At 38.8% G+C, this 14,447-nt stretch overlaps 1 protein-coding gene across 2 annotated transcripts; it reads left to right on the top strand.

The window, feature by feature from the left end:
* The first annotated feature begins 2,544 nt into the window (after positions 1-2,544).
* On the top strand, positions 2,545-4,933 carry DDIT4L (DNA damage inducible transcript 4 like). Of its 2 annotated transcripts, none has more exons than XM_053461556.1 (2): positions 2,545-2,670; positions 3,994-4,933. In XM_053461556.1, exon 2 carries the CDS (start codon positions 4,005-4,007, stop codon positions 4,476-4,478), a length of 474 nt encoding a protein of 157 aa, XP_053317531.1. In that variant the 5' UTR covers positions 2,545-2,670; positions 3,994-4,004; the 3' UTR covers positions 4,479-4,933. The 2 variants fall into 2 exon arrangements, with proteins under 2 accessions (XP_053317531.1, XP_053317532.1); XM_053461557.1 differs by lacking the exon at positions 2,545-2,670 and adding an exon at positions 2,807-2,858.
* Positions 4,934-14,447: the final 9,514 nt, after the last annotated feature.

Consider the following 14,447-nt stretch of genomic DNA (forward strand, 5'->3'; position numbering starts at 1 on the left):
GAAAGAGGTTGTGGAAATGCAACAGGACTGGGTTAAAAAGAACCCCAAATATGAACATCTCAGGAGCTCAGCTAAATGTTAAAATAATATGGAAGATAACAGTGACTGCAGAAGTATATCCATAAAGAAAAACTGTGACTAGGTACACGGCACCAGGAAAACAAACATGAAGCAGCTGCTTCACAGTTGAGGTGGGAAAACTTACCAGTGGACAACTACATTCTATCACCGTATACCTAATTTGCAGGAAACTGTTTAAAGGTCTGTTAATTGAGATCTCTAAAATGCTATACAAATAAACTAGAGCAGATCTTTTAATTTAGACATTCCACTGGTAGCTTAATCTTATAAATCCAACCCCACTAAGAGTGATTTTATGACTTTGTAACGCATTTGATAAGATCACCATACCTGGTAAGGTTAGCCACACGCGGGACAGGGCTAGCCATGGATCCTAGTGGGAGTGGGATTTGGGTGGGGAGTTGGTATGTACCAGAGAAATAAGAGAGTGACGCAGAGTTGCCAGGTATGTTCACTACAAACAAAATTACCGTTGGCCAGCAAAACAGTGGTTGGACCACTTTAACATTCAAAGTAATAGCTTTTTTCTTAAGGATTTAATTCAAAAACTCTAAAAAAAATCTTGTAAAAATATATACCGGTATATTGGCCACACCAAATACAATGTAACTTTCAAGAAAGATGTATGACTTATGATGGGCCTGTCATATTGTATAGTTTAATCTGTGATATGAAATGTTTTCACTGTATTGTGTATAACTCAGTTTGAGGCAAAGAAGTGTTGATGTGTAGATGCAGATGGCTGCCTGTTGTAGCCTTAGACAAACTGGTAAGAACAGGTGGTCTGTGGAATGAGCAGATGGTAACAAAGTCCGTGCAGTGGACAGACAACAGCACAGTCTGTGGAACGGGCAATGGTATTGTACCAAAGGAAAATTCAAACAGGTAATCAAAGTCCACGCCAACGGTTATAGTACAAAGGGCAAGCCAGGATCATTGTCAGAGTCCACACCAGGGGCAAAACCAGAGAATCAGCTATGCTACAGAAATCCATGGAATCAACAAACAGGGCCAGGAACTGCAGTGCCCTTGCAAGGAAGCTAGGAGAATGCCTAGGTTATATAGGCCATTGACTTCAGGAAACAGGTAGGGCACGAGCAAGATCTTATGTCCATGGGAAGACAGAGAGTGCAGCGACCCAAAAGCTACCTGATGGTGTAAAGGTTAATTGTAGTACCTACCATACACAGGGTAGCTGATTCAAACCCCCATGGCTTCTGATGGGTACTGTCACTTTTCAGATCTCACGTAGAGTATTGTGTACAGTTCTGGAGGCTAAACTCTGGGGTTTTATTTAGTCCTCTGATATTACATTCTGGGATATCTTACACACACTAATTCTTTGTAACGACTAAGGGATCTTCTAAAGTTTATTTCCAAGGAACAGAAATGTTAGAGCAAACTAAAACTTGATGGAGGTATAGATGTAATGTAAGGAAGTATAACTTATTACCAAGAAGGTGTTAACCCACTTGTTTGTACCTTAAACAGTCAGTGTCTCAATGTATGAATGGTCTTCTAGTTAACTCACTTAATACTTAATAATCAAATGTAACACATAACTTTGTTCACTGGAGCTCTGCCAATATTCTTTGCTATTCTGTATTCTAGATGTCTAGAAACACAAATTAATTAAAAGCAAATATTTCTGGTTTTAATATGTGTGTGTGACACAGTTAAGACTAAGTGGTAACACGTAATTATAACACTAATTATGTTTCAGAGCTTCCTGCTTTTTATTTTTTGCATAATTTTCCTTTAATAAATATACAGCTCTACTATGGAGAAATGCTTAATTAGAATCTTCAGGTAGATTTTAAGTTTACCATTTGATTAAGTGTAATGCCAATGTGAAATGCCACACTCTCAGAAGTAATTAAGGCTTTTTCTTGCAGTGAACAGATGTCATTACTCATTTAGCATCTTGAGCAAAAGATATCTACTAGGGGCTTCAACATCATGGCGAGGCAAAAGTCCAAGAGGTTCCCTCAAGGGCTCTGTACTGATTTTAACATAAAATATAAAACAAATTATTTATCAAAGATTCTATTGACATTTTTACATCTAAGGACTGAACAGAAAAGGTATCCATTAGAGACATTAGTTATGGGCCAGTACTTCTGCTGATTTAGATGTGTTCTATATATAGTAAGCATGAGTGAAAAACACAGATGTGACCCACACACATATTTATTTACTCATTCATCTAGTTACATGGACATTTATTATATGTACATGAAACTGAATTTAAAAATGATTTTACTAAACAGTAGTAATTTAACGTCAGCTGACCATATGAACATTAATGACCTTTCGGATGGGCTTGTGGTGTTTTTTAAGTGTTGGTTATATGAGAGGATCTTAGTTTCATACTTTCAGTGAAACATTGCAGCTGCTTCGCTGTCATGTAAACAGAACCAGTTCTCTGTACACAGTTTCACAGTTAAATGCGTCTGTTAGTGTCTTGTCAGCACAGTATCTTATACAGATAAAGCAGATGTATGTTTCAACATAGTGCTTGTACCTGGGGGCTTCAGTGTCTTATGAAACCAGAAAGAAAAGTAATCTTTTAGAGTACAGGAATCAGTGGTGAGTATTCCCATTTCTATGATCAAATTGATCACATAGCAAGATTTTTGCAGTAATCGGGAGAGCATAACATGTCTACTGTTTTAACATTTATAGTGTGTTCTCGGGAGTTTACATATGCTGAAGAAATCAAGGCAATGTTCTGAGACCTCTTGTCATTGTGTGTTCATTGGCAGCTAAGTAGAAAAGTAAATGCGATTTTATGTTGTTCTGGTTAAAGTGCATTTTCATCCAGAAATATGTGTATGGCTGGGTATAATTTGGGTAAGGTATAATCAAGCAAAATCACTAACCAATAGAGAGATAGATATAGAGATATGCCACAAGGTTATCACTGCCATCGTGTAATGCAGTGTGCTTAGTCAACCACCATGCATTCTGCACACATTTGTGGGACGTATTAGTTTGCAGGAGAACTAAACGTTTCTGTTCATTGAATTCATAGGTCATTATAAGGGCAATCCCCAGGGAGAAATATTAAACTGGCATGGCATTATGCATAGTCAATGGGGGTTATTTCTTGAAGGTCATCTCAAAGGCTTAATTATGCAATTTTACGAGGCCAACTTGTAGAAACAGCTCATTTGTGGTGGCCCTTTAATGATGCATATTGATATCAGGGATTTGAAATGTTCAGTTGTTGAGCAACACAAGCAGATCGCTAAAATTCACAAAATTATATATGGTCAATAAATTAACTATTGTTAAAATTATTGTGGTGTTTACCAAATTCACAAAACCATTTATCATTTGGTAATTAACTGTTAGTTAATTGTTGTGGTGTGTAACTTGCATGGCTATGCGGACAGTGCACTTTATTACACTATGCATCTCCATTACAAGATTGGAAATAAGGTAAATACAATCTGAACATTAAAGGAAATGTTCATGGGTATTCAGTGTCTTAGAGCTTTGTCAAGAATGACCTGTTGACTGTTCAGCTTATATCTGCCCCCCACCCACGGCACACTGCTTTGAATAATCACTCTGTGTGCTGTCGCACATATACATGGAGCACATTTACATATATTGGATTTGTTCATGTTGAAAATGCTTTTGTGAAAGTGTCTTAATTATGTATGCTTAGTAATTACTGGTCAAAAGTATATATGAATTTACAGTATATTGACAATCTTAGTGTGAGAAGTAATATGTTTTATAATAACGTTTTCTACTCAGTAGTACCAAACATTCTATTGTATAACAGTTTCATGGTTCCAAAGTTATGAGTGCCATTCTTGAGTAATAAGTAATAAGTTTGACTAATAAGTACCCGCATCCATTATCTCTGATGTCCTAACACATGTGCATATTTCTTTGTAGGCACTAGCCACATGGACCATTTTTCCACAGAACCTAATCTTCATGAAGCACTGTGCATGGTAAGAACCTGCCATTTGATTACAATGCTGGAGGATTGCCTGTACAAAGCAAAACGTCACAAGCTTCACTGCTCAAAAGTACTTGTTCCAAAAGAGCTAACAGTAAGAGTTGCTCAAGAAGTCTTAAAGCTCTCTTCAAATGAGCCTTGTGGACTACGTGGTTGTGTTCTGTACGTGAACTTAGAAGCTCAAAATAAGAAGATAAATCTAGGCAAATTGGTTTACGATTCTGCAGTTGAGCCAACTTTTGAACTTTCGCTGTTATTAAAGCAGGATATTCAGACATGGGACTATTTTAGAGATCTCATCAACAGAACATGTTTTCCCAATTTTTTTCAAAATATCTTAAAATTAAGTCCCAAGTTCATGCTTGCCAAGAAAAGATTATATTTTTCAGTTGCAGAAACAGGAACTGATGATTTTTAGCTCCTAGCTTGTTAATATACATCAATATGTGCATGTTAACAGACTTGCCACTTTTACATATTCTACATTTAGGGCTGGACTTGGGAAGAAAAGTAGCACCCAAATGACAAATTAAAATATATGGCTGCACATTTTAAGACTAGAACTGTTGCATGAGTGGCGATAAGGTAAGACAAAATCACAAAGGATGGAATCAGCGCACACCAATCTGAGGCACAAATATTGGGGATTCTGTCACACTATATGGCCATATATTGCTTAGCCTGCCACTACGAAGCGGACACCTGATATTCTGTCTACTTAAAAAACCTAATAAGGAAAATGGTTATAGTCATATCGGTCCAAGAGTAGATGGACTCTTTTATTGGGATAAACATACAAAAGATCTTGCATCAGTTAGGATTTTGGGACCTCAGAATGATTATATCACCATTAAAAGACGTTAAAGGGAATTTTAACCCACTTGACGACAATTGATATGACAGACACATCACGAAAAAAGAGTCAGTTAACGACAATTGACGTGCCTGGCAGGTAATTAGTTTAAACAGGTGTAGGAATCGATCCCTTCCCCCGATGTCAATGTCCGCCATATATTGTATGCCGGTGGGCCCCTTGTTTAAAAGAGCTTAGGAGGTCTATGGTCCTTGATACTGAGGCATTCAGCGACACCAAAAACCCACCCCAGGATGCACTGTGACCACTCCGGAGCTCAGTCACAAGCACAACTGTGAGAGATTTTGCCTCTCGCAAGATGGTGGTGTCCTTTAAAAAAATGAACATGGGAAAATGGTACCATCAGGGGAACCTTCCAGTTCCAACAAAATGTAAAAAATAAATAAATGTCCAAAAATAAATAAATTAATAATAATGAAAAAAAATATAGGTTTATTTTTATGAGCAAGTCCTAAAATGAGAGCTTTATCTTCACAACAATCTTTCACATGTATTTAAAGTTATGTGAAAATTAAAATACTTGCACGTTAAATGCCCATGGGATGTCTATTTTTAAAAATGATATGATTTGATGGGGTAAATCAAATTGACCCGGTTCAAAGATGTCCTGAAAATAGGACATGGGCACAGACTGACCAGATGTCCAAATTCCAAAAAAATGCACACTTCTTAAAAGTGGCCTTTTACCTCCCAAATAACCTGACAAAGCCATGCATGAGGGTTATCACTGTACTCAGGAGATGCTGATGAATACATATTGTAGTGTTGTTTGACAGTGACACATACCAGGAGTCGCAAATGTGTACCTAAAAAAGCACACAAAAAATACTACTGCAAACTTTGATGAAGGCTGGTAAAATGTGTGCATGGAAAGAGTTGAAATACCAGCATTTGAAATACCCTGGGGTGTCTAGCTTTCAAATATACATGATTTAATTAGGTAAATTGAACTGACTGGCTTCAAAGATCTTCCACATGTCAAAATTCCAATTTGAAAAATGCACATTTCCCAAATGTGGCCTTTTTGATCCGAAACAACTCGACAGACCCATGCATGGGTGGTATCATTGTACTCAGGAGATGTTGCTGAACACATATTTTGTTTTTTGACAGTGACAAGGTTGAGCAAGTTTGTCCTTAGTGTCAGTTATAAAACACAATGGCAAAACTCAAAGCTTAGTGAACTAAGCTTATGACTGGCTTTCTTGATTTGATTTCCCAATAGAATCATGACCTTCCAAATGCCTTCATTAAAACCTAATCAGGAACCTAATGCTGTGTACGAACCATACAATTTAAAATATTAAACACACAAACAAAAATAACCTTTAATCTTTCATAACTATCAAAATCATTGTGTGGTCTACGGTTTTCTCATATATGTGGCTAATATTGAATGTTAAGAATGCATTTAAATAATATACCAGCATACCTCGGTATCTATCTATCTATCTATCTATCTATCTATCTAATCTATCTATCAGCTTTGTGTTCTAAATATACTCCTACGTTGGCAAAGATCATGATAACCGTCAATGCTTTGTACCTATTGATGCCATAAACATTTTGTTTTTCTTCATTCACGTGTTGCTGGGTATTCTTTAGTGGCAATTAGCATGAAATCATAAAACCTTGCGAGGAAAGCATAAAACTTGAAAGAAAATTTATGTAAGCCAGGAATTTGAAAGCAGAACAAGTGTTGTTTAGCATGATAAAACAATATAGAACTAACTATAATTTACATATGTGACTTGCATTTTTGCAAGAACTGTAAAGGTCTTATTGGACATTAATAGATTACTTTTGTATTTCTTCATTTGTCTTTAAATGCGTATTTGAATAACAATGATGCATTATATTTTGTTTGTACATAAATAAGTCATGAAAAGCAAATCAGGTAATTAAGTTAATGGGGTTTTGTTTTCCATCAGAAAATGAAAACTGAACTAATTTTCAAGTGCAAATAAATGGGTTACACACCTCAAAGCATGGCACATAAAAGAACCAGACTGTTCGAGAAATGTTTCCAACTTCAAAGCGAGCCAATACTTTTTTTTCGAATTGGTGATTTGAAGAAATGAAATGTATATTTGACTGAATGCAAGTATATGAATACTCAGCATTGAAAAAAGGGTATTACTCATAGTCATAACCTATCCAAACCGGTCTCTGATTACTATGATCACGTTGTGCAATTAAAAATAATAGTTCTTAGTATAACATAGCCTACCCTAATTAAATCCAACATCATTAGGTCATGCAGAGCACACAAGGATATAAAACTAAGTACTCTACTGTACACTCTAAAATACGGTCTCTGTAGTGGCCATAACATAACGAAAAATAGAAAGAAAAAACACTCGACTGAGGTAGAGCCTAGTACGGCATCCCTTTACCCCAAACAAAATAATGTGCTTTTCACCTTGCAGCTCTGCCCCATGACACTGAACATATACTTAAACACTGTTGTAAACAGTTAACATGATGGTACACATGTAACATATAACTAACCATTACATGAGCTGGAACCCAGCCAATCCATATATTTACCAACCATAACACTTGTCGTTGGGCAACAAGCTGAGGTCACCAGCCTGGTGGACCTGGTGTGGGCTTACCTAATGGGTGATGTCCCTGGGGAGTGTGTGTCCACCATTGCTGTGCTTGGAGTAAAACAGCAGGTAATTTCAATGGGCAAGATCTCAAGCATGTCTAGGGCGGTTTACCATGGGCTTAGTTGATTATTTGTTTTCAGAATGTTACTAAGTTTTATTGTTTGTATTGGTTTTAATAATTTATGAGAAGCACCTTTCGAGAAACACCATTGCGCCATCTCATTCTTTAGGCCAGAAAACACAGGACTTGACTGTACCTGGCCAGGATACCAATGGAGGATGCAATATACATGCATGGTAAAGTATACAAATATGCTCCTGCACACACTTTTATTTTTTTGGATGGCCCCTTTGTGTAGGTCTAAAATTGAGGATTGGTGGGTCATCACTACTTGGGCTCTCAAAAGATATATATATATATATATTTTCTTTCCATACATGTGGTGTCAACCTCATGGCAAAGGGTGATTTGATGGATCCCATACGTCAAACCAGGGTGACTTAGGGGAGTGGATGGGTAGGTAGGGCAGATTACAGAATTTTTACAACTCGCACTGTTAGTGTTTCTGAATTTGTCCAACTCGTGTAAGTTTGCTGCTGCACTTTTTTTGCAAACTCACAATACTTGCATTCTGAACTAAATTCATATTGCTGAGGTGCACTCATAGCATACCATAGTGGTCTATGACCATTCTTCAGTTTTTTTGGCTATGTAAGTATTCCAAAAATGCCAAACAAGTATGGGTTATTTTAAAGTTATAGATTTTTACAGTATTATATAGATTCCTCTAGCAGCATATATTGGTAGACCCATTTCTCAGTGGGAATTTATGAGTCAGTAGTGTTGTTTAAAATTCAAGCATATTGGGTCTGAAAAGAATTAAATATTAAACAGGGCACCAACAGGTGTCATAACAATGAAATGACCAGATGCAGCTGGTAGTTCAAGCTATACATGTGATAAAGCAAAAATGGTAATGATGAAAGATTAGAGATAGAAATTGAATGCACTAAAATTAACTACATATTAACTAATTCAAAGTAGACAAAATGTACCATAAACTTACAGTAACTAATAATAAAAAAAATAATACACTAGATAGATTGTGGCGTGTTTGTATTGACACAGATAATTTAGTTAATAGTAGTAGTATAAATGCTTTATAAATGAAAAGTTTTATCTTTTATTATTAAAGGGAAATTATACGTGGGAAGGTGAGGCAGCTGCCCTGCTGAAGTCCTTATAGAAAATGAATACAGCTTTTAACGTAGAGCACCCTAGACAAACTATTATGAAAAGGAAACACAGAAATAAAAAACACCACTAGAAAAACACTCCAATTGTTGATTGAGAATATAGTAATATGAATCCAATAAGCTTCATAAACAAAAGTAAATTCAAAGTAGCACACATAAAAAAGAATATCCTGGAGTCCTTGGCGCAAGAGGGAATTTATCGGCACTGCAGGAGGGTCACCCACGAACAGTTCATAGTAGTCATAGTAAAGGGTTAACTTAAAAAGGAAGGATGGGATGTAAAGGGAGTTGTGGGGGCTTTGACTGGGGTGGGGGGCTAGGGGCATTAAGAGAGAGAGAGGATAAATAGCCCAGGCACGGATAGTGAGGGTATCTCTTGGAAAACTGAAGCAAGTTGCTTGTTTTTCTTGTGATTGGTGTTCTTTTTTCATTTCCAGTGCCAAGCTCTAAGTATTGATCCATAGGGAGAGTTTGAAAACTATGCTGGTAGTGGCATGTAATGTTGTATGGTTAGAGTTTAGAGTTGGTGCCCTTCTAAAAGTTAAAGAGTTGATGGCGGATCTGTCCCAACGTCCCATGGTTCTCCAGCTGACCGGTGGTACTCTGCGGGGGGGGGCAGTGTTGCCACCTGTTGGTTAAATAATGGGAACCCCTGTTGGGTTCAGTTATGCTGACTTTACATCATGTCACATGACTCCGCTCCATTCCTGCTTTCCCGGGTGGTACAAGAGAAGAACGCAGAGGGATGCAGCGGCTCCTGCAGAAGTCTGCGAGTGGCATAGAGTGATCTGCAGTTCAAGTAAGGGGGTGGGGGAGGTGGTATGAATGAGTATGCGTGATTGAGGAAATGAATGTGTATCTGTCAATAGGTGAATGAATGAGTATCTGTAAATGATTAGTATCTGTAAATGAGGAAATGAATATATTTATGAGTGATTTAATGTTTGTGAATAACAAATGAATGAATGAATGAATATGTGTGTGATTGCATGGATGTGTAAGTTTGAGAATACCACAGACAGGTTGTTAGGGGACAAAGGTAGGAAGTCCTATGCTTCCATTCTGGGTGTTGGTCAGATCCTGTGAGTGAAATCTTGGTGCTAAGGTGGGGGGGGCATTGATTCACGAGAGGGTGGTAACATAGTAACATAGTTCATAAGGTTGAGAAAAGACCAAAGTCCATCAAGTTCAACCTATATACATATTGTGTCCCTACTGAACCTACTGAAAACCCTTATGAAGCAGATGCCAATTGCCCCATACCAGGGGGAAAATTCCTTTCCGACTCCAAATATGGCAATCAGAATAAATCCCTGGATCAACGTTCTGTCCCTAATATCCATAACTTGTAATATTATTGCTTTCAAGAAACACGTCCAGGCTCCTTTTGAACTCTTTTATTGAGTTTACCATTACCGCTTCCTCTGGCAGAGAGTTCCATAATCTCACCGCTCTTACTGTAAAGAACCCCCGTCTGTGCTGGTGTAGAAACCTTCTTTCCTCCAGCCGTAGAGGATGTCCCCTTGTTATAGATACAGTCCTGGGTATAAATAGGTCCTGGGAGTGATCTCTGTACTGCCCCCTTATATATTTATACATAGTTATTAAGTCCCCCCCTAAGCCGTCTTTTTTCCAAACTAAATAACCATAATTCTGATAATCTTTCTGGGTACTGTAGTCCTCCCGTTCCCCTTATTACTCTGGTTGCCCGTCTTTGAACCCTCTCCAGCTCCACTATATCTTTCTTGTACACTGGTGCCCAGTACTGTACACAGTATCCCTTGTGTGGTCTGACTAGTGACTTGTACAGTGGTAGAATTATTTCCTTGTCATGGGCATCTATGCCCCTTTTGATGCACCCCATGATTTTATTTGCCTTAGCAGCAGCTGCCTGACACTGGTCGCTACAGGTAAATTTACTGTTAACTAAAACTCCTAAGTCCTTTTCCATGTCAGTCGTGCCCAGTGTTTTCCCATTTAATACATATTCCCAGCCTGGATTTTTCTTCCCCATGTGCATAACCTTACATTTATCTGTGTTGAACCTCATCTGCCACATCCCAGTCCAAGCCTCCAACCTATGCAGATCCATTTGTAATCAAGATATACGACATCCAGCGATTCACCCCGTAATGTCTGTCTATTACATTACTTAACTCCCTTAGAACGCGGGGTTGAAGGCCATCTGGACCTGGTGATCTGTCTATTTTGATTTTTTTAGGCGGCACTGCACTTCTTCCTGGGTTAGACAGGCGACATGTACTGGGGCATCCTGCTGTATATTACCTGGCATTTCATTTTCCTCTGTGAATACAGCAGAGAAGAATATATTTAATAGATTAGCTTTTTCCTGATCCCCGTCTATAACGTCTCCCTCATTACTTTTTAAGGGGCCAACGCTTTTATTTTTAACCTTTTTACTATTGGCTGGGGGCATCACATAAATCAATACTAAAGGGGGGACTGGGCTGTGGGATAAATATACAATGTGGGGCTAGCTGGGGGCAATACATTAGGGTGACTGCATTGGCCATGTTTTACATTCTGCTTAATAGACTCATGGAAGGAACAAACTAGTCAAATATATATCCCCCATACTTCAGGGCAGCGTTTTATCTATGCTGGCAGCAGCAATACACAACTGGGGCCATTACACAAAAGGGGGAAAAAACACTAAAAGGGGGGGTCAACGACAAAGCAGTGTGGAAAATACTTTTCTTTTTTATTATTGTTGTAGCTTAGCATGTCTGGTGGGTGTCAGAGCCTGTCCTGGTGTGTTTTTGAGTGTCAGTGTGGCAGAGCCTGTCCTGTTGTGTGTGTTTGGGTGTCAGTGTGGCAGAGCCTGTCCTGGTGTGTGTGTTTGGGTGTCGGTGTGGCAGAGCCTGTCCTGGTGTGTGTGTGTGTGTGTGTGTGTTTGGGTGTCAGTGTGGCAGAGCCTGTCCTGGTGTGTGTGTTTGGTGTTTCGGTGTCACAGAGCCTGTGTCGGTGTGGCAGAGTCTGTCCTGGTGTGAATCTGATCATCTGTTTCCTGGCACTTTACTTTCTGTAGGAATAAATTTAACTATAGTCACTTTAAAGGATAACATTTTTTAGGCCCAGAAATCAGTGAGCAGAAAAGTGAAGGTTTTGTGTTATTTAATCTATTTCAATCTGCATATTTTATTAAAAAAGATTAGTTGTGTTAAATTATGGCTTCAGGCATCCCGTGTATGATGACTTTTGATGATAACGTACTCCCAATCCCATCACATTACATCAACATGTGTTAGAAAATCAGGAAAAGATGGGGATGGATGGTGGGCTGATCCGGTGGCGCAATGGGCCACTTGACTAGACTTGTCCCCCAGCCGGTAGCCAGCCAGCCTTCCCCTGGTGTCTACACAAAATATTGACACTTTGGGCCCAATTTGGACAATTTCACTTAGGGGTATACTCACTTTTGTTGCCGAGGTTTAGACATTAATGGCTGTGTGTTGTGTTATTTTAAGGGGACAGCACATTTACACTTTTATACAGGCTGTACACTCACTACTTTACATTGTAACAGAGTGTCATTTCTTCAGTGTTGTCACATGAAAAGATATAATAAAATATTTACAAAAATATGAGGGGTGTACTCACTTTTGTGAGATACTGTATACGAACTTGTTGGACATCTCATTCCAAAACCATGGGCATGAATACGGAGTTTCCCACCTCCCTTTGCTTTTCGGGCAAAAGAACATCTGTAAGGTTAGGTACAGATGTTGGACGAGAAGGCCTGGCTGACAATTGGAATTCCAATTAATCTCAAAGATGTTCAATGGAAACTCAAGTTCCTCCACACCAAACTCATCAAACCATATCTATAGATCTTGCTTTGTACACAGGGGCATACTCATGCTGGAACAGGGTCTTCACCAAACTTATGACACAAAGTTGGAAGCATACAATTGTCTAAAATGTCTCTTTTTGTGACATTAACATTACCCTTACTAGAACAAAGGGGCCTAGTCCAAACCTGGAAAAATATCCCCAGACCATTACCCATCCTCTACAAAACTCTATAGTAGGCACTATGCATTCTGGTAGGTAGCTTTCTTCTGGCATCCACCAAAATCACATTTTACTATCAGACTGCCAGATAATAAAGCATGATAACTCCAGATAAGGAGTACACATAGTCCAGATACAAATACACACTGCCTTTACACACACATCTGCCCATTAACACACATATACTGTCCTTACACACACCTTCCATAAACACCTATATACACATACACTGCCCTTACACACATCTACCCATAAACACGCATATACGCATACACTGCCCTTACACCAGACTGCCCTTAGACACTGCCTTTACACACACCTGCCCATTATGACGCATATACACATACACTGCCCTTACACAACCCTGCCTTTCACACACACCAGCTTACAAACATACAAATACCTACACTGCTCTTACACACAAACTGCGCATACACACTGCCTTTACACACACACATGTGCCCATAAACACACGTATGCACATACACCGCCTTTACACAAGCCTGTCCATACACACATGTATACACATACACCGCCCTCATACTCCCCTGCCTTCACACACACATAAAAACACACTAGCTTACAAACACTGCCCTTACACACACACTGCCCACACACACACTAGGGTGACCACCGACCACCTCCTAAACTTCAATGGTGTCGCTGAAATGCCTCGATCAGGAGGCATTCAGCGAAACCAAACACTTACCCCAGGACGGGCCAGTCTTCGCAATCCGCAAGATGGCCGCCGGCCGGTTAAAAAAAAAAAAAAAGTTGAAAAAGTTCGCTAGATGGTCTCCAGACCCTCTAAAGAACTCTGGCTCCACTTACAGGTTGAATACAGGTACTGCATTCAACCATACAAGTCAGTGGAGCCCAGATTTCTAATCACTATGTGATTAGTAAAATATTTATAAAAAAAATAAAAAAGAAAAAAAGAAAAAAAAGAAAAAGCTTAAAAAAAACATGGTAACATTTAAAAATACACAAGGGGTGTCTAATTTAAAAAAAATGAATGGTTTGATGGGGTAAATTGGAGTGGCCGGGCTCAAAGATAGGGCATAGGCACAGACTGACCGAAATGGGGGGAAAAAAAGCGCACTTCCAAAATGTGGCATTTTAACCCCAAACACCAGACAAACCCATACATGTGGGGTATGACTGTACTCGGGAGATGTTCCTGAACACATATTAGGGTGTTGTTTGATAGTGACGTATACCTGGAGCTAAAAAATTTATACCCAAAGTACAATTTGTGTAAACAAAAATACCAAAAAAATACTACCACAAAGTGTGGCAAAGGCTGGTGGTAGAATCTGATACATGGAAAGGGTTAAATACTACCATTTTAAGTACCTTGGGGTGTCTAGTTTTAAAAAATATATGGTTTGATGGGGTAAATTGTAGTGGCCGGGCTCAAAGATAAGGCATAGGCACAGACTGACCAAAATAGGGGAAAAAAAGCGCACTTCCCAAATGTGGCCTTTTAACCCCAAACAGCAGTCAAACCCATGCATGGATGGTATCACTGTACTCGAGAGATGTTGTTGAACACATATTAGGGTGTTGTTTGATAGTGACGTATACCTGGAGCTATAAATTTATA

Source organism: Spea bombifrons, chromosome 1 (assembly GCF_027358695.1).
Source record: "Spea bombifrons isolate aSpeBom1 chromosome 1, aSpeBom1.2.pri, whole genome shotgun sequence".
NCBI lineage: Eukaryota > Metazoa > Chordata > Amphibia > Anura > Pelobatidae > Spea > Spea bombifrons.